Here is a 27737-nt window from a genome sequence, read left to right on the forward strand (position 1 = left end):
TCTTGCTTTGTGTTATACTTCTTTGTCAGTTTTTATGGATTGTAAATGCCCAGATTTATATATCTTCCAATGAGATTTACTTCCAGATAAGCGGCCCTTGAATTGCGTGCTAAATGATTGAAAGTAGAAACTTATATTTTACATAAATTATCTAGGTATAATCAGTGAAACCTGTTAACAATATTTGAAAAAATGCTATATATATATTATTCCTTTAATAGCAAAGAAATTTTAACATTTATGTATAAAACTAAATATGACAGGTTTTCTTTAAAAAAATTAAATCTGGGAAGATAATTTTGGATTTGATGAATGCCATTGGAGCTTTTTGTGCCTTTACATTCATTTTAATGTATCATCCAAAAGGAAAATAGTTCTTAGGTCTGATAAAACTCGTCTATTTAGTTGTACTCTCTTTAGATTGTTTTCATGCTGCAATAGTACACAAAGGGAGAATGAACAAACAAGACATGATTGTACAAAGGCTACTACTCAGGACTTGGGTCATATATATCATAATATATAAACTGTGTCATGCTTGCCACCTCCAAACACTTGTGTGTTGGTAGAATTGTATGAAAATTGGCACCTATTATATCAGTAGTATCAGTCCTCAATTATTCAGTCCTTTTGCTTGAAGATATGGAGAATTCACCAATCAGTATTCCATAAAAGATCCTTTTTATTAGTTTATTGTTTGTATTCTCCTGGTATATACATATACATACAATATACATTAATATAATATAAGAAATCAGTTCAATTCCTGTTGTTATTGCAGAAATCTGAAAAAACTAAAACAATTTTAAAAAACGCTAAAATATGTTAACATTTTAGGTTCTGTAGTTTTAAAAATATGAGAAAATCTCTGAAAAAGTGACACAACAACAAAGACCTTTGAATAAAAAATAAATGTATTCAAATCCAACATCTATGTTAACAATATATTTTCTAATCAATACTTTCAGCTGTATAAATGGCATTCGGAACAGCTAAGTTGAATAATAGATACAATACCTATCACTCTCCCTGTATATTTCCAATATATTTTTCCTTTGATCGCTTTTGTTAAAACTTCATTGCAAGCATCACTACCAGAGAAGGTTTTGAATGACTTTAATGTGTGTGTGTTTGAATCCATCCTATACATAACTATTAAGTGACGCCTCCTTGCCATAGAAAAAAAGAAAAGGACCTTGAACTACAGAAGACATAGCTGAGATGTTTTCAGGAGCCTTTTTAAAAATATAACTCAGAATGTCAATCAGATACCTCCACATTTTCCACATTATTTCCCACACCCATTTATTTTTTTCCCCAGCAATGACCCTGTGGGGTTGGTTTCATCATTAAATGGTGCAAGACCGTCCCTTAGTTTTGGGAATGTCTGTGCTTGAATTTTTCTAATCTAATACTAGAGTGCAAGATCTGGACTTTTCTTTCTGCATTTTACAGCAGGAAAAAGGTAAGTGGTGAAGGTGGAGATTCGTTCTCCAAGTTTATGGGTTGGTTCCCGAATGTTTCATTACTAGGCTAGGTAATATCTTCAGCAGAGTGTAGGGGATGTCAGGGTTGAAATGTTCGGAAACCAACCCCAAGCTTGGAGAACGAATCTCCACCCTCATCCTCCACCCGAGCTACAGATATTCATCACCATTGCAAAAGTTAAGTGGGCTCTGGCAACATAAAAGATATTAAGCACTGACTGACCATTCTCTGCCTTTTCATTCCCAACGCAGGAGAAAGAGCCCAGTGTTTTTTAGTGAAGAAGAAATTTCTGCCTTCTTCCAGGCTCCGTGTAATGGCAATGAGGTACATTACAGTAATCTTCTTAATGAATGGGCACAGACAGACATCACCTCTGTATATAGACTGGGTATGTCTCCATATCTCTGGATATTGTCTCTTTCTAATGTTTCTTTCTTGTTCCCAAATTTTCTGCTTCTCCTTATCTTTATACTATTCATCTTCTGAAAGAATATTATCTTCGAAAATACTCAGGAGACTTTGATGTCATCTTGATGATCTCTATGTGCTTTAATTCTTAGTAGACATAAAAGCAGGAGGATGAAATGTAATAAGGAAGATATAACCAAGGTCATCAGCCTTGTCTACATATCACACTAAGTTCTCCTTCTCCAGGTGTGATTATCAGGTACATGGGCATACAGCATATGCCCATGATGTACCTGATAACACCACCTTGCTCATCAGGTTTTATGCCCCACACCCTACTCAATTTTATTTAGCACCTGCTAATCTGTATTTACAGTTACATAGACATACTTCATTTTCTTCTGCTTTGCTTTATTGTGTTTTGCACATACTGCCTTTTTGAATTCAGATTGAAGGTTTGCAGCTATCCTGCATTAGCCAAATATGCTGGCACCATTTTTTCCAATAGCATTTGCTCACTTCATTGTCTTTGCCTCATATTTTAGTAATTCTCATAATATTACAAACTTTTTCATCCTCATTAATCACTTCAGCAATAATTTTTTTTTTAAAATAAGGCATGTACATTTTTAGACCTAATGCTATTGCACACTATTGAACGTAACTTATATATTATGCAATGGGAAAGTGAAGTAATTGTGTGATTTATTTTATTGCAATATTCACTTTAGTGATGTGATCTGGAACTGAACTTGCGGTATCTCCAAAGTGATACTTTAATGACGTTTCCAATATAGAAAATGAACAGGTTGATCTAATTCAGAAATTACAGTATACTCTCCCTTCATTGTAGTATAGTCATATAGCTTTATAATCCTTACACTCATTGTATTCCTTCCTTGTAGCATATCACCCAAGCTAAGATTGGGCTTCATTTTTTTGTGTGTATGCTTTGAATGAAACAACTTAAGTTTTTTGTTATGATGCCAAGTTTGAAGTTTGATCTTTGACTTTGTAGTGGGTTCCATTGCATATGTCTCTCATTTTTCTTGATTACACAGATGGCTTTGAACCTATTGTGATGTACCCACAAAGACCATCAGGTGAGTATGGTGGAAATGGGAAATGGGATGGGTTTTCTCCCCTGAAATATATCACCGTAAAGGTAATCGTATACTTGTGCTTTATTGATCGTTTTCAGATGCTGCTGTACATGGACATAAGAATGGTTTGATGTTTGAAAATTGGGGGAAGCAATCTTACAACAGTTTATGTACTCAGACTGATTCTGAGAAGTCAACTCCAGTGGCTGAATCCTCACCTTCCACCCTTGAACATTTACTTCTTCCAGAGCCAGATGACCTTGATGACCCCAAGTTCTTTATTGATCTAAATGCTGGGCATATGGAAGACTGTGATGTGTTTGATCCTATATTGACTTTCCTCAATCAAGATAGCTATGTGCCACATTTCCAAAGTCTGTATGATCTCTCTTTTTCCTTCCTCAGTTCTACCTTCTATGGTTTCACCAGTGAAGAGGAGTTAGTCGTATATCTGGAAACATCTAGGAACTGGGCTAAGAGGGGCCACCTTGGTTGGGCTCACATTCGGATATGCTATCTTTTGGGCCGCCTCTGTGTCAGGAAGGCCAAGTTCTCCCAAGCGCGAGTCTACTTCGAGGAAGCCATGAATTCTATGGACAAGGGGTTCGAAGATCTACCTCTACTTACATCATTGCATGCCAACCTTGCTGCCATTTATTTAAAGCAAAAGATGAAACAAAAGTTCTTGCCTATGATTGGGAAAGGCATGACACTTCTGGCCTGCTTGTCTGGACACTGCTTCAGCTCTGAGACTGAACTAGAGGTTGTAATGTACATCCTGAGAGAAGCCATTACTGTAGGCAATACAACAATGGAGATTAGGTCCTGCTTCCTCATTGTCAGACTCTTCTTGCAGCTGGGTAAATATGATGAGGTTCTTCCTTTTGCAGAACGCTTGCAGTTTCTGAATGCACAGCTCACCAGCCAGGTTACCAGCGTGTATCCCTTAGATACAATGCCTTTTCTCGCCTATCTGTATGAAAAAAAGTATGTGCCCCATGTAGCTTTGGCGGCTGCCAGGATGTACTCCCCTAGCAATATAAAAAGTGGCTTCACACCCATTTGGAGAGCTGGATTCATCCTTGCAAACACCTCTAAGCTCTTGAAAGCCCAAGAGAAAAGCCACAACAGCATCTCAGCGCTGGCTTGCTTCTATCTGCATTGCGGGTTGTCCTTCTCCCGCGAAGCTGGGACTGTATCAACTGAAAAGGCCTTGTGTGCACTTTTATCCAAATTGTACCTCAAATACGGCATGCTAGAAAAGGCTGTGCATTACTCCAACCAAGCTGTTGCCCTGGGCAAAGTGATGGGTGAAGAAGAAGCATTTGAAGCATCCCTTTCTTTGGGGTGGCTGTTTATTTTGAACAATCAGCCAGACAAGACTTCAGAGATCATGCAATACCTCCTGTGTTCCCTGCAGCAGACGGACAGTGTCACACAAGATGGGGTGGTTCACAATCTTTTAGCCATTGCCCTTAAAAGAGAGGGGCAGGTGCAAAAGGCAGCAGAGAACTACTTCTGGGCCTTGAAGAAAGCCCAGGAAAATGGAAATCAGCGGAACCAAGCCATTGCCTTAGCCAACTTTGGTTGCCTAATCACATCTTTGGGGGCTTACTATTTAGGAGAATACTATTTTCTCCAAGCCATTCAGTTGTATTTTGAACTCCAGGATGGTGATGATACACAAATGGAACTGGTGCACGTTTTGTTATGGTTGGCTCAGTCCAAGCTAGAGAGGCGTAAGGCAGAAGAAGGCATAATCTTTTACGAGATGGCCTTGGCCATTGCCTTGAAGACTCAAAATGTGATAAGTGAGTACTTCCTTGGGGAAGTTGTTCAACTTACGTTTGTTATTTATTTGGCAATTTTTTTAAAAAAAAATATCTCTATCTTATCTGATGCTGTGTAGGTCAACTTCATGTCACTGAGTCCCTCTGCCATTTCTATAGTAAAGTGCATCCTGATACCAGAACCTGCATTCTATACCATGAGCATCAAGTTCTCCTACTTCGGCAACTTCAGGACAGAGAAAAAGAAGGACACCTTTTACAGGACCTCAGCCAACTCTACCAAAGTTTACATACACCCAGGTGAGTCAGCACTCAGGTTCCCGGTTAAATGTTGAAATAATGACTAGGACTCAAAGTGTTGCAATATTTTGAACAGTGTTTTGGTTACATTGGATTTTGTCATTAAGCAATTCCCTTTTATTGTTTTAAGTGAAAAACAATAATATTTAAAGCATGAATATTCTAGAATATTGATGTCTTTATGCCCAAGTCCCACTGTTTATAATCCATTGAACACTAGATCATCACTAGAATCTTTTCAAAAGATGCATTCATTTTTAATCTATCCTCTGCCATTGATTTTAATGTCAGATGCTTTGAACACTTTGGAAAGAAGGGGGTGGGATCTTAAAACAATAAATAATACTAATTTGATATTATTAGTTTATATGTATTATTTAGTAACAATGAAATATTCCCCCGTGTTTAGTTGTCTTGGTCTGAGAAAATCGGCATAGATTAATATTTGTGACACTTTGAAACAGAGCACATTTTCTCTTGGTATGACAGAAATCACTTCATCAGTCATATAGTATGTTCACTTGCCAGATAAATACAGATGACAGAGACATTTGGAATATAAGGAAAGAGCCAAAAAGAAAGCATGTACACAGATTTCCTTGCCCTTAAAAAAAGATATAGAAACAATTCTGCATTCAGATGCAGAATGTCAATATATTTACTGTAAATTCCATTCAGAACTCCTTTGTTAACAAATATAGTTATATTAATATGCCTTGTTACAAGTGACTAAAAGAAAGACACTGGACTTACATACAATAACCAGGATCCAAAGAGGAGTGAGTGCACAGGAGAAAATCTGTATCTTTCACCAGAAATTTCAAGCTAGGTTTGTCATAATGGTTCACTTGCTTTAAGTTCCTACCTTTTTTTTTGTTATTTCTTTTAATAAATAATTTGTTTGAAACATTTAAAGAACAGAATAAATAGCTACATAAGAAAAAAGGCAGAAAAAGATATGGGGAATAAATAAATATCAGCAAAGATAGTTATAAAATTTAAAATGTACTAACTTGATATTTCATTAATTTGTTAATTAAATATATAGACCTAGATTCCATATATTACCTTAAGAAAAAAGTTAAAATCTCTATAAGATTCTGAGATCAATACTGATAACATTGTTATTTGTCATTGTTCTAAAAATAAATGCACATAATTATATAAAAGAAAGAAAAGGGAAAAAGAGAAAGAATTTAAAATATAAAAAGGAAAATAATTCAATAAAAACCAATATTAGGTTTTAATCTCTCTCCCATTGTTTCTGACTAGCACTTGTATCAATGTACTTTATTAGATGTCAAATGATATCATATATGATATTCATATCATATTAAGATAAATTATTAGCAGCTTGTGATATAGTGATTGTTCTTTTGTTATTTATTTAGTCAGTCTGTCTATCTTTTCATCTGTAGTGAACTTTAAAGAATCTCAGAGCCAGCTAATGTTCTATTGAAATTTTTCTTCCTTCCTTCCTTCCTTCCTTCCTTCCTTCCTTCCTTCCTTCCTTCCCTCCCTCCCTCCCTCCCTCCCTCCCTCCCTCCCTCCCTCCCACCCACCACTCCCTCCCTTTCTCCCTCCCTTCTCCTCGCTCCCTCTTTCAAAACCTCAAATTTAGACCCTGGTGGTCCACATTTATTTGGGCTATTTGGAAGCTGGGGTAAATTTATTCCATTGCAAATGACAGAAAAATGATAACGTAATGTACCAATGAACAGATATCCCACAGCCTGCAAGATGAGGGCAACACATCTCAGGAGTGTGGTGTTCATATTTCACATGTGTCATTTGTAGTGAACAGGTCATTCATCATCCTGAAACTCCTTCTATAGTGTGTCTCCAACGTGACAGTTAGGGGAAACATGTACCACATAGTGTGATACCATTTGGTCATGAAACATTAGTGGCAGTCCAGTTGTCCTTCCATTAAGAGTGATATCTTTAGAACAAGCGCTTATTTAAGAACCTGTTTAAAGGTCCATCTGCTGAAAAGAATTTCTCTATTGGATTTAAAACCAAAGGAAAGAATTCATGAAGGTCACACGATACAGTTTCTTGTAAGGGATGTTTTATAGAGTGGATTAAAATGGGGCAGTTTGTTTTGACTATGCATGAGTTTTACTAATTTCTTTGTAATAAAGAAATATATGTAAATCCAACAGGTCTTTGAAACAGGCATTGGACTGTACCAAGCAGAGCCTCAGAATATTTATTGACCTGGAGGAAATTGTTAAAACAGCTCAGGCCTGGTTACAGGCTGGTAGGCTCTATTATCAAATGCAAGAGAACGAACTTGTGGAAATGTATTTACAGGTACATAAAAAGGTTATTTTCGAAATTGATATCCTCCTGGCATGGGACTTGGTATTTTTTTTTTTTTAGTAGTTATCACTTTTTACCGAACCACTTTGTAAAAGATTATTGCAAAAATATGATTTCAATCATTGGATAACACAGATCACTTATCAATCTTTATAAAATGTTAGTTTTCATATGTCTGGCACATGAGAATGCTGAGTCTAACAATACAAGGCAGCACCAACCATGGCAATAAATTTCCCTCTAGCTAAGATAGATAGATAGATAGATAGATAGATAGATAGATAGATAGATAGATAGATAGATAGATAGATAGATAGATAGATAGATAACTGTGGTTCAGCCAAGATATTGGCTGAACCACAGATATTTTGCATTGCACAGATGCATGTTTTGTCCTCAAAGCTTTATGCAAAATGCATGATTACATATTGCACACTTATCTTAATATTAGATCATATTAAATATTGATGTTTAATATTGAGTTATCTCATATTTAATAATGAAAATCTATGACTTTCATTTGTGGGTGCAAAATTTAGATTTATAAGCAACATTTTGATGTGTAGTGTGTGGTGATTTCAGAGATTTGGTAGTAAAAAGTAAGAGGGGGTTGAGTAGAAGAACATTAGAGTGATGAATATCAGACTATCAAAAAAAAGGAGTACTGAATGTTAAGAAGTAAAATAAGAGGGTGTATATTACTGAGCAATGAAAATCTCTCTGCATGGAGAGATTTTTGAATTTTTTGCACCTAATTTCCATTTTTTTCCTTTGGAGTTATGATGTCTCTGCCATTGAATTTTATTTTAAAAAAATGTCATGCAGTATTCTGTATTTTGTTATGCATAAGAGCCTTACAATGTATGCAGCTAAATTGAAGTGCCTTGAGTTGTATTGAGCAAAATGTCACCCTTTTTTATGATGCTATAGCCTCAGCTGTTAACCTCACTGGTTCCTCTTTTCAGGCATCCATAGAGACAGCACTGAAACCCAAAGAGCTGCACCTGGCCATGGGATTATATGAAGAGGCAGGAGATGTCTTCTTCAATGGAATCAGGAACAGGCATCAGGCAGTGGAATATTACAGGGTATCAACTACAAGATATATTTATATTGACATTTCTAGAGGTTGCCACTAGTGGGTGTTTCTAACATTGATGGAAAGAAACTGTACAGAAGTAGGAAAGTGGAAAATGAGATGTATATCAGACAGGTATCATGGGGGTGTGGGGAGGGGAAACCACCAATCTACTCCAGTGATTCCTTCTGTGCCTACGTGCTAATATTGCCAGCTGAAAATAAACATACTGGAATCTAGGAGTATAGTTAGGCATGGCAGTGAAGGTGAGAGGACCGCTGATTGTGTTGTGGCTGTTAATTGTGGAAGTAAGATCATGGTGCGGAATTTTCTTGTTGTTGCTCTTTGTGTATGTATCATCTTTTTTTTAATCCATGCCTTCATGATACAACATATGGCTTGACTGGAAAAGGTCACTGGTTCAATCCCTGATACCTTCAATTAATACTGGAAAAACATTTTTTTTAAAAAAAAAAGAAACCTGGATTGCTGCTGCTGCTGATTGCTAGAGTAAAAATGCAGTCCAGTGCAACTGTGGCATTTGATAGCTTGATGGTTGTCCTTGCAAGAAATGCCCCTTCCATCTGAACTGAGGGATGCATTCTAAAAGACTTTACTTAAATATCTTTAGCAACAAAGTAAGCAAGAGTTCTCTTTCTTTCTATGTGTGTGTGTGTGTGTGTGTGTGTGTGTGCTTTTCCTCTTTTTAGTAACAAAACTTTACTTTCTCTTTTTAAGTGTTCATAGCATTAATGAAGTTGTTCCCTTTTTAAAAAAGAAAAAAGAACATGTATAGCCCTATCACGTTTAAAAATAAAAATAAAAACTTTTTTTTTTTTAGAAAAACATGCCCACTTCCTGAAAGTCTATAGTGGTCTGATTGATCCAACAGTAGCCTTTTCTTTCATATTAAACAATGTGTGCAAACTGTGTTAAATTTATAATGACATAATACTTTTGTTGAATTAAATAGACATAAATCTGTTTCTAGGCAAAAGCCAAACGGGCAGCCATCCAGTTGCCCAAAACAAGGAAACAAAAAGCCAAATGATCTCAGGTTCATCTAAAGTTCAAGAGAAGGTTAAATGAGAACCCAGGAAAGTTACGCTTGGGCTTCTTATCTGTAAACCTGAAAACTGTGAGATATGTTCATTTCGGTTAATGAAAGAAAATGATGCTATGGAAAATGATGATCAAAGAGACTGAATGAATGGTCAGGTCTTCCTTGCTTTGTGTGGCCTCTCTGAGGGACTCTTAGTGGGCTACATGGGGAGGATGGCTAGTAGAAAGTTATGAAACCCCCATGACAAATTGTTTCATCTTTTCACCAGGGAGGAGCTATACCTTTGGCCAGGAAATTGAGAGACACACAAACGGAGTTGAGAGTGTTCAACAAGCTAGCTGAACTCCAAATCGGGCTCCACAATTATGAAAATGCTTTGGAATTTGCTACCCTGGCAGTCAGACTCAGTGTGGATGTAGGTAGGAAGGAATCAAGGTTTATAATGCAAGAATATTCAACTCATTTTCTGAAAATTGTCAATGATTTGTGAGTAGAAAAATAATCAACATACATCTCTTAAAAGATGGTCTCACCCAAGCGAATTTAAAATGTGGAAATATTGGGATTTAATTTGGCATCACCTAAGTCAATTTAAAATACTCAAGTTAGCCTCAGTAAATGTTTTAAAAGGCACAAAATCTGATTACAAAGGTAAGTAGACATTTATTATACTTGACTTCACTTGGAATCAGAGAAATGGTTCTTCATGGATTTTATGAATCCACAACCACTAGGAAAAAATTACCAGATAAATTTATCCTTCTTTCTGATATCCCAGTCAGAGATTACTTAATCGGCAGTGTACAAAACATTGCTTCTTTTTGGATACAGTATTTACCGGTAGTAATGATATGATATTACAAGCAACAGCCTAGAAATTCTTAACTGAAAGCAAATGGAATGTGTTTCTATCAAATAGATTATTTTACGTATCCTTGTCATTTTTGCCATCTTCATTTTGTTGTGTAACTGCTCAACATAGGACAACATAATTTTTTTTAAAAAAATATGAGTAGAATATTTCTGCATGAGCTTTTGAAGATGGCACGTCCAATTTCATCGCAGTGAAATTTAATAGTCTACATTATCATGTTTCAATCAAGGAATCTTTCCTTCATTTTTTTCATTTCCTCTGTGAATGATTGTGTCTATGGAAACATTGTACGGACATTTTTCAAGATTGCAGCAATGGACTGTTTAATGCCTACCATATGAAATTGGCATTTCTTCCCTATCATTTAGTTTTTTATAACATTAGGAATGTGCATAAATAACAATTGTTTGCATTGATGGTTATGGTTGTTACTGTAAAACTTTTCAGCATGAAGTATTTGCACTGTACATTAACTTCTGGGGGAATGTTTTTCTCAAGTGGGAAAAAAGACACTGGAAACATGGAGACTGTTTGGAAAGATGGTTTAATGGTGGACCAGATCACATGGCTTGAACTCCTGAACAGAAAAAAGGACCAAGATGCTGAGAGTTCCTGAGTTTTATACCCTCTGTTGGGCCCCACCTCTCTGTTTCCTGTTCCTAAGAAATGTATCCCATTGTCTGTCAGACTCCCAGGAGGCGGGGGTCTTAGCTAACTTTGTAGGCTTTGTCTGGGTCCCAGGCTTATTTGAGTGCTAGCTGATGTAATCTTCCCAGGTGCCATGTGGTGAGATGGGCAGAGAGCTAATTCTACCTTTGTTATGTAGAACAGAATGGCTCAGGCCTTAATGGCCCATTGACAAAGATGGAGGGATGATTTTCGCCTCCCTTTTAAGGCGAAATATTCAGCCCTTCCTAAAATATTTCATTTTATAGGAGAGAGGTGGATGCTAACTTCCTACAGGAACAAAAAGGGAACATGTTGCAGTCTTCAAAACTCCTGGAAACAATTCCTGGGAATTAGGCAGGAAACAATTGAAATGTTGCTGCTCGGAGAACATGGTCTTTTGGTGCTGTAGGAGGAAAGGGAGAGTTGTAAATGCTCCAGCCTTTACAATCACCCCAGAGTTCATTTATGCCATTTTGACACTTTTCTTCTTTCAGGAGATCATTTGCAAGAATTGGTTGCCTTTCATCGGCTGGCAACTGTGTATTACCTTCTGCAAATGTATGAGATGGCTGAAGACTGCTACCTGAGAACGCTCTCTTTGCATTCACCAGAATTGCAAGGGGTTCAAGAAGCCATATATTACTCCAGGGTTTACTACCGGCTAGGAGATCTCACTCTCCACAAATTAAAGGTGAAAGATAGCATCTGTAATGTAATAACGACCTGTTGCATTTTAGCAAAGATGCTCTAGTGTGATTTACTTTGCACTTAAAAATGAAGGCATTCAGAATCTGGTGAAAATATTGAATGAGTGCATTTTTTTTCATTGCTGCAATGTCAGCAGCTTTTCCGTTTTCTGGTCTTCCAAGTCATTTTTGTTCAGTTAATATTTTTTTTAAGTTTACAAAAGGGATATGCTATTTATTTCAGGCTAATGTCCAGACTCTGGCCTTTGCATGATAAATCATTCAAAGGGATATGTTTCAAAGCTAGGATAAAAGCTAAATTTTACTTTATTCCATTTCAGTTAAATTGAGCCGCTATGATCCTTTCTCATACATTCAATAATTCCTCATCTTCTTTCAAATTAAAATAGATGTTCGGTTGCACTTTGGAGTATAGCAACCAGAGCCAAAATGTAACTATCGCCAAGAAATTACTAAATGTCAGTAAAAGCCTAGAACTCTCTGAAATCTTTCTCCTGACCTTTATTATTCATCAGAGGTTTTTCAGTCCAGATCTGATACGCTCTAATTTGGAAAGGTTTCTGGAAGCTTCACACGCTGCTTGGGAGAACTTCACATGGCTTGGGATGCAGACTGTCAACTGATTTTATAATATTCCATGCTGTTGTCTTCTACTTTTGATGCTCTTCTTTTTTTTGTGTTCTGCAGTTGCCATTCCCTTTCTTAAATACTCTTGCTTCAGATACGATATTCAGTAGCACTACCCTGCCCCTTCAGGAGCTCTCCACATGTCCCTTCATACATATTATATTATTATATTATTTCATACTTATTAGTTGAGAGACCGCCTGCTGCCAATTACCTCCCATAGACCCGTTAGATCGCACAGGGTCGGCCTCCTCCGGGTTCCGTCTACCAGCCAATGCCATCTGGCTACCACCCAGGGGAGGGCCTTCTCTGTAGCAGCTCCGGCCCTTTGGAATGAACTCCCCGCGGAGATTCGGACCCTCACCTCTCTCCAGGCCTTCCGGAAAGCCATCAAAACCTGGCTGTGCCGGCAGGCCTGGGGTTGATGAGTTCCCTCCCCTCTCGACATGTATGGCTATATGACTCTTGTGTATTTTAATTACATGTATTGTGTTTGTATCCCCTTTTCCCCTTTTGAGTTGTTCGCCGCCCTGAGTCCCTCCCGGAGAAGGGCGGCATACAAATCAACTAAATCTTAAATCTTGTACTTACTATGTATGAAATTAATGAATTATTATCCCAAGCAATCAAATCTACATTCATTTGCTCTGTATACATGGTAAGCTGGGAGTGTTCTGCCTTATTATAATCATTGCCATCAATCTGCCTTATTATAATCCAAACTGGGAGAAAAGGTTGATGTATAGGGTTATGCTAGTTTCAAGGTTTCTCTGTTGGGAGTCAGGTGGGGCTTCATAATATAAGTTGGAAAAGCCAATTCAGGTTCCAATCTGTAGCAATAGCACTTAGACTTATATACTGCTTTACAGTGCTTTATAGCCCTCTCTAAGCAGTTTATAGAGTCAGCCTATTGCCCCCAACAATCTGGGTCCTCATTTTACCAACCTTGGAAAGATGGAAGGTTTGAGTCAACCTTGAGCCTGGTGAGATTCAAACTGCCAAATTGCAGTTAGCTGGCATTCAGCAGAAGTAAGGCTCCTGTAATGACTGTTGAAAGGTTCTTCTAAATTTCCTAGGCAATGGATTTCATCCCTACCATGCTTTCAGCCTTGACTGGAAGCCTTCCAGTGTTTCACTTTCTCTCTCTTTCCATTTATTCTCAGGATGAGCAAGATGCAGCCAGTTACTTCTTCTTGGCCTTGGCTGCTACCACTGAATTTGATGACCGCAATTGGCAAGGCAAGATCCAAGCCAGGCTGGCTCAAATATTTACTAATTCCCAAACAAATAAGAGCCCAAGAGGGTGGACAACATATCGGGCCCGATGGTTAAGTGAAGGAAGACATGATGTATGATCCATCTGTTATGGAATTCACAGCTCATGAAGAAAGGACATCATTGTCCCTCTGCCAAGAAAAGAAGAGAATCATCATCTGGTGCTTCTAGTCCCTTGTGTTTCTGAATGAATAGAAATCTTGTGGGCTGTTGTAAATGGATATACACTGGCCATCAGCTCACGTGTTCTGACTGAAAAAGCAAGCTCATATTTTTTTATTTTCTCAACAACATGTAAAGAAGACTCATTCACATACATGGGCCTTATTTAAGAGATTAGAGGGTGCAAAAGAATCAGTTGAAGCACGATTGAGAGACAGTTTGGTGTAGTGGGCATCAGGTTAGAAACTGGTTGACTGTGAGTTCTACTCCCACCAAAGAAAGTTGGGTGACCTTGGGACAGCCACTTTCACACAATAGCCAATCACTTCTGAAAAACCTCACCAAGAAAACAGCAGAATTTTCCAGGCACTATCTAAGAATCAATATGACTGAGCGGGAGGGCGAAAAGAGCAAGATAATGACTGCACAACATAGGAGCTGAAAAGGTATGTGTGTGTGCAGATTGTCTGTGATAAGAAATAAATGGGGCTGATCCTTGGAGAGGATATTCAACCTGCATCCATTCATCCTCAGTGCCAAAAGGCAAAGTCATTTACAAGATAGACATCAACGGAAAGCCTCTGACAGCCTGAACAAAAGAGAAAAAGTGCGAAAAAAACGCTCTTGCAGCAAATGTGATTCTTTGTTCCTGTGTTATCACACCAGCATCAGTTATCTGTGCTTAAACCAGGAAGGGGGAAGAATCTACCCAGCCACAGCTCCTCTCAAAAAGTTAAGCAAAGCTAGATCTATGTTTCAATGGAAAACATTATGAAATCCCAGGGCTATAAACTGGCTATGGAGTTAAAAAAAAAGCATCACAACAAATTGCTTCTATATTATTGGCAAGAAAATAATGCAAGAACATGCATAAAGTCACCAAGTGCCAAGTATAACTCAAATACTTATCAGTATTTATATTTATTTTGGTTTCTCATTAATATCTGCCTCATGCATCAAATAAACTAAATTAAGATCCCAAAAGTATCCTTTGGAAAGGATGGAACCCAGAATACCATATCCTAAGAATGATTAAATGAACTCTTCAGAGGTATCTCCTTCCTTCTTAATGATTTGCACTGATCCTGAAGAAGAAAAGAAAACGGTTCCTGTATATCTAGAGAAGGAAACACATGCATGGAAGCCTCTTGGGAAAGCAAAGACACCTCCATACTCAGCCAGATGTATTGGGCTTCCATACTGCTGGAGGGTAGCTACAAAACTTTCGGATTCTTTGTCTCAGTCAGATGCCCTCAGGAAGAGCGTGCTTACTACCCCACCATAGCTCTATCTGACATGTAGCTCATTGGATTACCTTAAATCATTTGCTCTCTGCCAAACCTACCTCACAGGGTTATGAAGGTTTGTTAACAAGCTTCATATGAGATGATCTCTATGCATGATGACTTGATTTGATCTCTTTAGAAGAAAGTTAGGAAATAAAGACACATTTCTTTTTGCCTGTAAGCTATTGACTGTCCTCATAGCCAAGAATCAAACATTTGTTTTCAAGCTTCTTTTTTTTTCAGAATCGAAATGTGCTTTTTTAAAACAAAAAAAAGGAAGTTTGACATTCTTAGGAGGCTTAATGATGTGCTAGCTTTGAGGTGCTACAGAGGTACAGACCATCTTGTAGCCCCACCAAGTATATTCGGTTCAAATGAAAACTCAAAGCCAATTGTCCAGAGTTTCTGCATGTGGAAATATTTTGATATGACCAGGGCTGAAAGTGGGAAGCTGAACTGAGATAGGCTCATTTTTGATGCTGTGTAATTGAATTGTGCTTCCTTTAAAGTCAGGGTATAAATATTTTAGGGGCCAAAGACTGTATCTGTCTTCTGAATAGCATGCCAGAAGTGAGATCCATAAAGGGAGTGTGACCAGCATTACATCTGGGTTAATTAAATTTAAAATTAACAAATCAGATACAACAGTAGGATAACTCCCCAATTCCTATATTTTTCCCTTGAAAATTATTAACAGAATTGGAGCAATTCTGGGGCTCAGAAGCCTTGGAGAGCAGCAGATTGTTTCAATCAAATCATTTTGCTTCATGAAACAATCTTTGAAACATCTTGCCTTGCCTCTTAAGATTTTGTTTTTGAAATATAATACAGACACAAATTCACCTTATTCTGTTTTTACAAGAACATTCTAGAGGAGCTTGTCCATCCATTTCCATTTTGTGATGAATTGGATATCTCGACAATTTAGAGCAGACCTGATTCCCCATGCAATAAATAATGGTTATGTCAGATTGTGTTTTGAATATTAAGGAAGAAACACAAACCAGGTGCAAGCTTTGTCTCTCTTCTTCTGTCTACTGGTGAGACCCCTGGGGGACTTCCCCTGACCTGCTTTGTGTCTGAATGTTGAGTTTTGCACAAAGGTATGAATCAAAGTAATGAAAGATAGGTCACACCAAAACTGGAGAAGTATTCACGAAATTAACATTGTGTGTGAAATCTTCTCGGTTATACTAGCAGCCATTCTGAAGTAGGATAATTATAAATTTTTCAATTCTCTGCCAAGCACTGCTAACAGCCATTCACAATGACTTCAGAACAAATGTTGCAGCACCAAATAAGTAGTAAATACGACAGGTTCAAAATTAGACTACATGTTATTTATGCAGATGGCTCGAGGTAATTTTCTTTTATTACCTTTCATGAAAAATGCCTCCAATAGAAAATCTGGATTTGTCTGAAAATCCCACTTAGTATCTTCTAGACACGAGCTAATGATCATAGCTACCTATGTTTATATATGGATCCTGGGTGTTATCACTGATTAAACAGATTTTAGCATTTGCTTTTTACTCGTACCATAGCTCAGCTCACCGTTAGAGGGCAATAAAGGCAGTATTTTCAATTCCTTTTTATCTTTCAGTCCTTATTAAGAACAAGAATCTGTTAAGAAATTGATAAAGGCTTCTAGGCAGTCTGAACTTTTCAGACTTATCTGTGGCTGGAAATGTTGAGAAACATGACACTTTTTCTGGACATTTCTCTACATCCAATACAAATCAAATTTCCTAATGTTATGCACAGAAGCCGAGATTTGTTATCTTACACTCATTTTTTTTAAAAAAGTCTACTGCAATAACAAGAACTTGCTTCTCATTAAAAAAAAGAATTCTTTATTGTTTAAGGGGAAATTTAAAAACAATCCATGTTAGATTGACAAACTTAAATGATGTCATGGCATAGTATGACTTAAACCAGAATATATTACTGGAATAACACTTGTTCTTTGAAAAAATATCAAAGCAGTTCAAAAGATTTCATGACAGCATGCACAATCTCTTTCTCATGTACACATGTACATACATTTTTCTTCTTCCTTGTATAGAAACAGATGTACTCTTTCACTAAATTTCTACCTGCTTTGACTTGTTTGGACAATGGATGGAAAAGTAGGTGGAAATAAAAGGGATTTTTTTTCCTTTTCTGCTCTCTGAGCTGGTTGCTGGCTACCTCAGAAAGAGGTAGACATTGCCTGCAGTTCTCTACACTAATGCCAAGCCATTCTGCCAAACTCCCCTTTATTTGGACATTCAAGTTTATGGTTATTTATTTTACTTCCTTGGAGTTCTGACTGAGTTAATGTAAGCAATTCATGAGAAAATCTATGAGACACTTGAATATGCACCAGGAGCATTGTTTAGCTTCTTTTCTTGGTTTTAATTGCTCAAGATCTACACTTGAGACCTCTTCTCACAGTTCTTCAACGTTTCAATTGGGCAGTGACAGAAGTACTTTCCTAGGGGGTTGTGTTTCCAATTGCCAGTATCTGGAAGGAGGGCAGCATTGGTCCAAAGGAGCCTTTTTCTGGAAAGCTGGTGGAAAGCAGTACTTGGACTTAAAGTAGGGAAATCCAGTTTCAAGACGCTGCTTCATCAATCGATTTAATTGGGTCTCTTTAGACCAATCACTTTGTTTCAGTGAAAACTGTGTTTGCTATGTTGAGGTTAAAAAAAAACCTTTACTATATAAGTAAAATGAACTTTTCCTTAGTTCAACATAGAGACCCATTTTAGTGGCTTTAAATTTTTTACAGAGACATTTTGCCTGAAATTAGATTAGTTTTTTTAACTAAGATTCACTGCTTACCTGACTAACCCTTTTGTACTCAGAGACACAAAGAGTTGTGGTTAAAAAGAGCAATCCTTTGAGTGCTGGTTAACTAGTGTTCTTGGTGCTAAGATACAGCAAGTTCAATCCCCAACATGCTTGCTTGAAAATCCAAACCACTGAACTCTATGGGGATAGCTTTTAATGCTTCAACAAATTAAAATGTTAGATTTTGTTCTGCTTAAGTACACTTTTGACAGCTGGAAACTCTCACATCTCCTGTAAAGTAGGTAAACATGCATTCCAGCTGAGAAAGTGACTCAAAAACATTAACTTCTATGTCTCCTTTAATTCACTGCATAGCCTGGGAAAATTCAATAAGGGTATTACTCTCCAATTTCAAAATTGTCCCACATGGCACAATTTCTTTTTCCTCCTTGACAGATCTTAGTTGTTTTCATAGTGGGAAATGAAACCTTGGTGCCCAGAGATAATTTTTATATTCAAGAGCCACCCCAGCAATTTGAAAATGCTCTTAGTGAAGCTCTTCATTCAGAAGACATCCATATTGGCCTTACATGACAGATAAAAACTTTTTTTAAAAAAATCTTTTGATTGGGAGCTATCCAAAGTTGGTTGAAAGATATGTGTCAATAAAAGGACTAGCACATGCATGCTAGCCATTCCCGACTAGGGGGTGGTGCTCACCTCCGTTTCTAAGCCAAAGAACCAGCGCTGCCTGAAGATGTCTCTGTGGTCATGTGGCTGGCATGCTAAACGCTGAAGGCGCATGGAGCACTGTTACCTTCCCACCAAAGTGGCTCCTATTTTTCTACTTGCATTTTTTACATGCTTTCGAACTGCTAGGTTTGCAGAAGCTGGGACAAGTAACAGGAGCTCACTCCATTATGTGGTGCTAGGGATTCGAACAGCTGAACTGCCAACCTTCTTATCAACAAGCTCAGCATATTACCCACTGAGCCACCGCCTCCCTATGTGACAATAGGCATAATAGGCACAAATAAATGAAATAAAAAAGACTTTCCAGTTGTCAATTCCAGTTGTCCCCATCATTCCCCCCCCCTTGATATTACATTTTTAAAATGTAATATTTCCCATGGAGTAGGGGTTTATCCCTTTCCTAGTACAGTATTTGGCATTATGATTTATTTTATGAATGACTGATGATGAAAAATTAGTTGCTGAAGTTTCTGGTAAACACCAAGATGCTGGGTCTATACAACTGTAGATTGGAAAACAGTTGAAGGCTGGAAAATCTGGTTGATCTCAGGAGCTGAAGGAGGGTAAATGGAATGAACATAACACTGTCATCTGAAAAATAAAAGAGTTTTGCCATCTGCTGTAGATTTATCCTTTGGAAATGCTATAGCGTCAGCCTGTATTCCTCTTATAATTACAGTTGCTTAGGAGCGTAAGAAAACCCTATAAAATAAAAATGCAGAATGAAAGTTAACCCATTAAGGACAGCACTATGGTTAAAAGTTACGGAGGAAAATAGTTGCTGTGGTAATGATAATTGAAATTCATAGGGTAAAAGTTGCTGTAGAAATGAATCACATATTATGCTGGAGATGCCCAAGAATTGGGGTGTGATAATGAGCACGTTTGGATTTCAAAAACATAATTCAGTGCTATGGAACATACATGTGGCCCAGTAGTGGGTTTTGGCTCCTGTTGCAACTGGTATACTGCAACGAGAGCCGGGCATGCACCATGGGCACACACACTGTGCATGCATGAGCACCCATGCAGGTGCCATACACTGCGCCTACGGTGCCTGCGCTTCAAATACAGGTAAGGAATGAGGGCGGGTGGTCTCTCCAAAGCACCATTCCAATACGGTGGCTGCTGCTTCCAGCAGGCACCGGTACACACATACCGGGGTGTACTGCCTGCAACCCACCACTGATGTGGCCACTCATGAAACACCCATGCCCCAAGACGTACCATAATTCTGATGGCATCACTCCTGCCATTTCTTCTCTATGACTTCGTCTTACCTTTTTTTACCCCTACCTCAAACCCCCAACAGAAAGACAGACTTGGAAAGACTCCTAGATTGTAGCTATCTTATGTTTCACATTTTTGAGGATTTGCTTTAACATTCTTGGAAACAAATATAACACTTTGTAAAAGATGTTTGCTTGATCTCATAAAGCTAAGCAGGGTTAGACCCAGAGGTGGGTTCCTACCAATCTTGCTTTACCATTGCTTCTAACCATGACACCACTAACTCTCGAATAGCTACTTGATCTGTCCTAAGTATTGAACCTAATTCATATATTCTTGTTTCTTGAACTGAGGAATAAATTTCAGAAAAAGAAATCTGTATTGCTCTGTGAATCTACCTATGACATTCATTCTTCTTGATCTAAAACTATATCTTTCCTGTTTGTTGGGGGACATCCTTCCTGAAAAGACTGTACATTGTACATTACCTGTACTCCTCAGATTACAACCACAATCGAATCCAAAGCACAATATTGTTTTATTTCTTTTTCAGTTAGTATTATTTAACAGGATGAAGAATAAAACGTACTCAAAGATCCAAAGATCCAAGGAACTACACAATTGCTGACAGTATCAAAAAAGCTAGAGATATTGTCAGGACAATTGCTGTTAGTTCAACAGAGGCAGAAGGGGGGGTCTCAAAAATGTACCTCATATGTTCAGAACAAAGAACCCGCCTAACTGTTCCAAACATTAGCAATTTGATGACAATAAGCGTTATTGGCATGCCTGTAAAAAGATGGGACCCAATTCCTCCAGTCAAAAAGTGGCTCAAAGCATACCATCACACGGCGGATGATCCACGAGTGAAGAGCCAGAGAAGTACAACTGAGGATGCTGGAAACAAAAGAACAATGTGAAAACATCTTCAACCACAAAACCAATAACACAAGTAAGTACTAGAGTGTATCTCTTTCATTGTGTTATTCTTATGTAAGGTCTAAATGCATGCAATTAAAGTCTTGCTTTCTGTGTCTCTTCTTTGTGCAGGTCATTGGAGCAAGGTGGTCAGTGGTATTGAAGACCAGCAGGACAATCAGCTTTCCTCTGTAAGTAGCTGTTTTATGTAAGTGCAAGCAATTAAAGTCTTTCTTTCTGTGTCTCTTCTTTGTGCAGGCCATTCATTGGAGCAAGGTGGTCAGTGATGTTGAAGATAGGCAAGGACATCTTCCTTCTGTAAGTAGCTCTTTTATTGTTTTGTGTACTTATTTTATTCTTATTTAAGTAGTAAGCGCACAAAATAATACATTTACTTTTTTATATCTTCTTTTGGTAGGTAATTCATTAGGGCAAAGAATTCAGTGACATTGACTTGGCCACTCCCACTCAGTCACATGATTTCTAAGCCACTCCCACTCAGTCACATGACTGCCAAGCCACTCCCACTCAGTCACATGACCACCAAGCTATGCCCGCAGGGCCACACCCACAGAATAGGTTAGTGGTGGATTGCAGGCTGTATGCCCTGGGATGGGCATACCGGTGCCTGCCCGGAGCACCGGATACCGTTCCGGTATGGTGCTCTGGAGGACCCACCCGCCCACCTGCCCACCTGTCATCCTTACCTGTCTTTAAACTCTTCGGCGCTTCCGCACACATGCACGACGCATACAGCACCTGCACAATGCTCCTCTGAGCAGCTGGAGTGTCATGGAGGCTCGCGGAGGTATCATTGGAGGGTAAGACGCATGCACGTGCTTTGTGTGTGTGCATGCATGCTGCGCGCGTTCATGTGGAGGATGCTGGGCCCCATTGCAACCATATTGGTTGCAATGGAATCCGGAACCCACCACTGGAATAGGTAGTAAAAAAAATTGAAACCCATGCCCTGGTTACACTGAATTAATACAAGGACTGGAGACTATCAAGATATTTTATAACTGAAGATGGACTGGGAAGTTTAAAAAAAACCTCATTTAAAAAAATAATTATTATAAACCAGAAAACAATGGTAAATGTAAACTAATTTTTAGCGTTTTCATAAGAGCTGCATAGATATATCCATATTGCTATTAGCTCAACTTGAAGGAGACTTGGTCATATTGCTTTGCAAAGCAACTTCAGAAGACTATGCAGAAAGGGTCAAGATGATGAGTATTTTTCATAGACATCTCTGATTGCACAGTCCTATCTTCTTATCTTTGTTCAAGTAATTTTAAAAATAGTAATAATCCAAGAATGGAGTGAGTATGACCATGGAGAAAAATGACCAGAAGGACAGGTGTAACATCTGGTGTCATTTGGGCAAACTGCCAGATGATCTATTGCATTGGGGAAATACCGTTGCCATCACAGCATTCCAGAAATGCATTCCCTACCTTGCTTTTATTATAAGATATTCCTTCCCATAAACATCCCATACTTCTAAAATGGCAGTCCTGAACGTTGTTCCACCAACATAAGCATTAGATACAGAGAATTAAATTAGTTAATAAATTCAGCAGCTGCATATTACATTCTGCCCAAGGTACTAGAATGTAAACAGATAACAAGTAGAGGCCACAGGGGATGGTGAAAAATGCTGGCAACCAGATGGTGCAATCAAAACTCTACCTGTTTTAGGTACATTACACATTTGAAGCAAATAGACTCAGAATAGACAAAGCTTTCATGGCACCCTCAAGGCTGCCATTTTTACCTTTTCTGGACAGACTCCTGCGTACTGATACAAAAAAAAAGTCTTCAATTGTACCTAGCATGGGATGAACTACATGTGCTATTTTGCCCAAACCCAGCCCATATGGCTCTTGTAATATATAGAAGATGGATTAGAATACTGGAGCTTTTTCCCCTCAGTTCCTCAACAGTGATTTAATCTGATCAGCTGGGGGGAAAAGACCAATGAATTTGCAAGGGATAAAGCACAAGTCGTCAATGTTTTAAAGAAAGGCCCAAATTATTTATTTATTGTTAAATTTAAAAGCTACACATTTTCATGATAAGGCAACTATGGCTGGGTTACAAACTGTAAAAAGATAGATGGAAAAAGAATTTAAAATTGTAAAACTGTAAAACATAGAACCGAGGAGACGAGACCACAAGGGGATGAGATCTTTTTACTTTATCAACAATCTCCAGTGGGAAGCTCCCCCTTCAGGGTCCCAAACTAATTAGCAAAATCAGATTTTAATATCCTTCTGGAAGACTGAAAGAGTGGCAAAGGTTCTAATTTTTCATTGTTGAGTGTTCCACAGGAACATGGCCATAGTGGAAAAGCTTCACCTTGATCCTGCCTGCTAGAATTCTTAGCAGACAGGGCCTCTGCTAAGAGTGAGCGGGATGAGCTAGTTCTATTGGGTTGAATTATCTCTTCAGATATCCTGAAGATACCTATTTGTAAAAAATGTTTGTTGGATATTTGTTTGATTTTTACAAGATACAATTTGAACCACTCTGGAGACTACATAGACAATGGAGGTGGTGTCTGGCATGCTATGGTCCACAGAGTCACTGAGAGTTGGACGCAACTTATCAACTGAACAACAACAATAAGAGGACAACATGGGGCTCAAAGGCTTAGTTGTCCATCTCAATAAATAAATCATTTTATTTATTCATCATATGTATATAGTTGCACATCTAATGAAACATGTGTCTAGTCAGTGTATAAAAGAAGCCATAGAACGAACATTAAAACACCATATATTTTTTAAAAATCAATTATTAAAATAGACACCATCTTCAGTGTTAAAAATAATACAAACATTTCAACAATTTTCTGATATCCCCAAAACTGTGGGTGTAGCCATTTTTTGAGGGCATGGAGATCTGAATAATAGCTCTACATAACACTTCATATCTTATGTAGTGGAGTCCTGCTTGTAAGTATTTTTACAAGGGATCTTTCCAAACCTAGTTTCTTAGGTATCTATGTCTAGGAAAGCTTGGCAATTATTGTGAAATACAGTGAAGAGCTGCAATACCATTTGATGGTTGTAAAATCATATGTGATTAAATAATACAGCCAGTTCAGAAAGAACTTAAACAAACTGGAAAGACAAAGGAAAAAATGTACAAGGAAAAAGACAGAATGTTCAAAGATTCTGGAATTAGGAAAAAAAAGGCTGAAAGACTCATTAGCATGTCAGAAGAATAATGAATGTCCTAATCTGGCCAGAAGTGAAAGGAGTTAGAAGCAATAATTCTACAGGACATGTCTCATTTGTATTACTTCAATATGTAGAAAGCAAGAAGGGATGAATTCATGTCATTCACATGCCAGATCTTTCCAGTTAGCACTTGACAAATTGGCATTTTCAAATATTTAAAAGGTTTCCACAAAGGGGAAAAAAACCCTTCCAAGGGCTTTATTAGCGTGACAGGGCAAAATTCAGAAAGATCCTCAAGGAGTGCTGTTTTGCAACTACAAGAACATGCCTAATTTTTGCTAATCTCCCTTTATCCAGATGTTATCCAGAATTCATGTTCTGCAGCATTCTGGATGGTCTTCTCTATTTTCTTCCATGTTTCAAGGCAGCTTCTGAAGTCCACAAAAGACTGCAGAAGAAAGAGCATATGGGAAAGCTTCAGTAACACAAGTGACACTCTTCTCGTGCATCTGTATTTCACCCATAGTTAACATTTGGGAGAATTTTCCCCTCGCAACAGAATTGGGTCATCTCAAAAGAGTCCAGCATATTGTTCAAAAGTGGTGCATGGTTTGGTTGAAAGGGGAGGAAACTTTCTGACACATGTGAAGGTTTGGCTTGGAGGCCCATTTCTCTCCCAGTGCTATTATTGGCCTGAATTCATCCTACTTTGCTCTTTTATGCTCCCTGGAGTTCCTTGGGGATCCTCGTTGTCAGAAAGCAGGAAGCAAGGGCCGGAAACTTGGCAACAAGTTTCTTCTTTTACAGAAGTGATAGGAAACAGCTTAAGTGCCAACAATTCTTGCAACACTGCTTAATAATGTTAAACAGTGGATAGAGGAGAATGCAACTTCTAAACATGACCCCTGCCATGAGACAATCCAGGAATGGAAATAAAAATACTGAAATTACCGTCCAAACCATAGAAGCAAAACAAGGTGCTTTGGCCAAAAATCCATCTCTAGAGAGCTCTCCCTTTCTTTTCATTCAGTAAGAAATCTGCAAGATTATCAGACTGATTCTGATTAAAAGAAGTGTCGTTCTTCCTATTGGCGTCATTACTGACCTTTCTGAAAATAAATCTTTACTTGTTCTGGTGAATGGTATGGTTGGATTGAACAAGGGGTGCAAATTTTAAAAATTGCAGCCTTCAGATCATTGCATTACTCCAAACGAATAACCACATCAGAGAGAGGGAGGAATAATTCATATGATGGGACAAGCTTGATGTGAGAGCATTTTCATCTACAATACTTTCTGTGGATAACTGGTGAAGCTGTGCCATCTCAATTCCAAGATGTCGGTTTGATTATTTTCACAAAGTGAAAGGTTCAACAGAGCAGAATGATTGAGTGATTGTCCTTATTCAATCATAGAGTTGAACTGTACAATTTAAATTAACTTTATGTTCTAAAAATTACTTAATTTCATTGTTCTACAATACATTCAATCAGGTTGGTTTCTCTGGCTATGAACATTCAAGTTCAGTGCAGCTATTAGTCTTCTGGATTCTTTTTCTGCTCATTTCAGACAACAGAGACATTAATCTTAAATGAATCTGATATAGCTCAATGTCAATGATAATCATACCAGTCTCTTCTATGAACTAATAAATGAAGGAAACTCATTTCACCCAAACAATAGACAACTTCTTTGACAATCATCAATGGTCAAGATGGGCATGACCACTGAGGAGATACCAAAGTGGAATGGGGCCACATCCAATTCTTGGCTACTAGTTGTCTATTCCTGGTTTACACGATTTAGTAAAGCTACTTAAATTGAATGACCAGCATGACCTTTGCACTTTGTTAAGCTTGATAATGTTTTCTAGTTAATTTTAGAGAGGCCAATGCCAAGATTAACATTCTTTTGGGAAAAAGTAATTCTCATGCATTGGTTCCAATTTCCGGATAAGAAATGCCTTCATTCCTACCCCAAACAGTTCTTTTAAGATAAAGAACAATTTAGAGATCTGTTAGAGGCAATCTATGATTGCAAATTACTTACTTTAAATGTGCAAAGACCTTTCTACAACTTACTCCATCTAGATGTATGGACTATAATTCTCAAGGCTTTGGGGTGGCTGGTGTATGTATGTGCCCCATGTCTGTACTTGATTGAGCATTACAACTAGTTCAATTTTTCCTGTGGTGAATCTGAGTTATTTCTGAACAGGGTTTTAGTAGAACTTACTTTGATCTCTTTCCTTAACCAAAAAAATGTAAACACTTTTGGCTTTACTTCATTCAGGATGATAAGTTTCCTACAAAAAAAAAAAACATTTCTAAGCAGTTTAGAGTCAGAATATTGCCCCCAACAATCTGGATTCTTGTTTTATTGACCTTAGAAGGATGGAAGACTGAGTGAACCTTGAACCTGGTGAGAATCAAACTGCCGAATTGCTGAAAGCCAGTAGTTAGCAGAAGTACTGCATTCTAACCACTGTACCACTACAACTTCAGATTCATATGAAAAGAAAAGAAAAGTGTCTCAAGATCTTCAAGTTATGCATAGAGAGAAGTGAAGATAAATTCATTTTTAGAGGAATGTTGTCCTCATTTCTGTCCCTTATGACCATATTTTCGAATTCAGCACATACAGTCATGGAATCATAGCATTGTAGAAGGGAACATTTGAGGACATCAGGTCCAATCCAATCCCCTATTCAAGGCAGGAATCCAAATTAAATCATTTCCAGTATTTATCATCCAACTTCTGTTTGAAAACATCACAAAAGGGATGCCTAGAATATTCCCTTAGTAACTGGTTCCACAAACTGCTCATACTGTTCCTTAGCATTCAACTAGAATCTGTCTTCCTGTAAATTAAAGCTCATATCCTGGCTTTTGGGACAGAAGATCTTGTCCTTCTGAATGAGAAACGTCTTCAGATACTTGACATGTATTTGATTCCCACTGTCAGTCTGCCAAGAATGACCCTTAAGTCTTTTGTGTGTGTGTTTGTGTGTGTATTGAATTTCACTTTGTTAGTCTTTGAACTAAAATATAATTTCATTTTGACTAGGGGAAGCAAGACCCTGCCTCACTTTTTCCTTCACACCAGGTTGGGAGACCTTGGCTCCTAAGAAAATGCTAAGAATTAACTACAGAACAAAAGCATGTGGCCAGTGCCAGAAACTAATATAAACATTATTTTTCCTTATCCCTTGGCCTATTGTGTGGAGGTATTCTGCTGTGCAGCCAAATTAAAAAAAGAAAGCCACTGTATTGAGCTGACTTTGACACTTAAAAAAAAAAACTATTTACAGCACATTTCCTTGATATGGTATAGTCACACTACTTCTGTTTTTCAATTGCAAATGCCAGCTTGTCCTCATAGTTATGTATGTCCAAAGTAACAATAACCTTGCAAAACAGAGCTGTATGTGACCTCCCTTAAAAACAGACCTAAGATTGAAAGTTGATGTGGAGAATCTGGAAATCATTCTATGTTTTCACTTCCAGCTCTATCCTGATTCTTTTACCCAGGAAAGATATAAAAAGGGGTATACAACTTTAAGTCCCAAGACTAAATCCAGCCTCCCCCCAAAGCCCTTTCAATTGTTGATGTCATTCTTAACGTGGACAAAAGGTGAAAAGTATTAAGGGCATGGGAAGGGAATACATTAATAGTATTTAATTAATAAACTGAATGGGGAACAATAAGGTTTTGT

At 37.9% G+C, this 27737-nt stretch overlaps 1 protein-coding gene across 5 annotated transcripts in view; it reads left to right on the top strand.

Annotated features, from left to right (window-relative positions):
* The window catches only part of SH3TC2 (SH3 domain and tetratricopeptide repeats 2), a 51006-nt gene extending 34266 nt beyond the window's left edge, over positions 1–16740 (top strand). For 4 of the 5 annotated variants that reach the window (XM_032209018.1, XM_032209020.1, XM_032209017.1 and 1 more), the window contains 9 exons: positions 1740–1876; positions 2958–2999; positions 3098–4810; positions 4909–5089; positions 7255–7405; positions 8380–8502; positions 9824–9974; positions 11593–11789; positions 13596–16740. In XM_032209018.1, the coding sequence (XP_032064909.1) occupies positions 1740–1876; positions 2958–2999; positions 3098–4810; positions 4909–5089; positions 7255–7405; positions 8380–8502; positions 9824–9974; positions 11593–11789; positions 13596–13787 (2887 nt within the window). In that variant the 3' untranslated portion in view covers positions 13788–16740. Of the gene's footprint in view, positions 1–1739; positions 1877–2957; positions 3000–3097; positions 4811–4908; positions 5090–7254; positions 7406–8379; positions 8503–9823; positions 9975–11592; positions 11790–13595 lie in introns of those variants that run through there. The other variant, XM_032209021.1, reaches the window with a different exon arrangement.
* The last annotated feature ends 10997 nt before the right edge of the window (positions 16741–27737 follow it).

The sequence above is a fragment of the Thamnophis elegans genome, chromosome 2 (assembly GCF_009769535.1).
Source record: "Thamnophis elegans isolate rThaEle1 chromosome 2, rThaEle1.pri, whole genome shotgun sequence".
Classification (NCBI taxonomy): domain Eukaryota; kingdom Metazoa; phylum Chordata; class Lepidosauria; order Squamata; family Colubridae; genus Thamnophis; species Thamnophis elegans.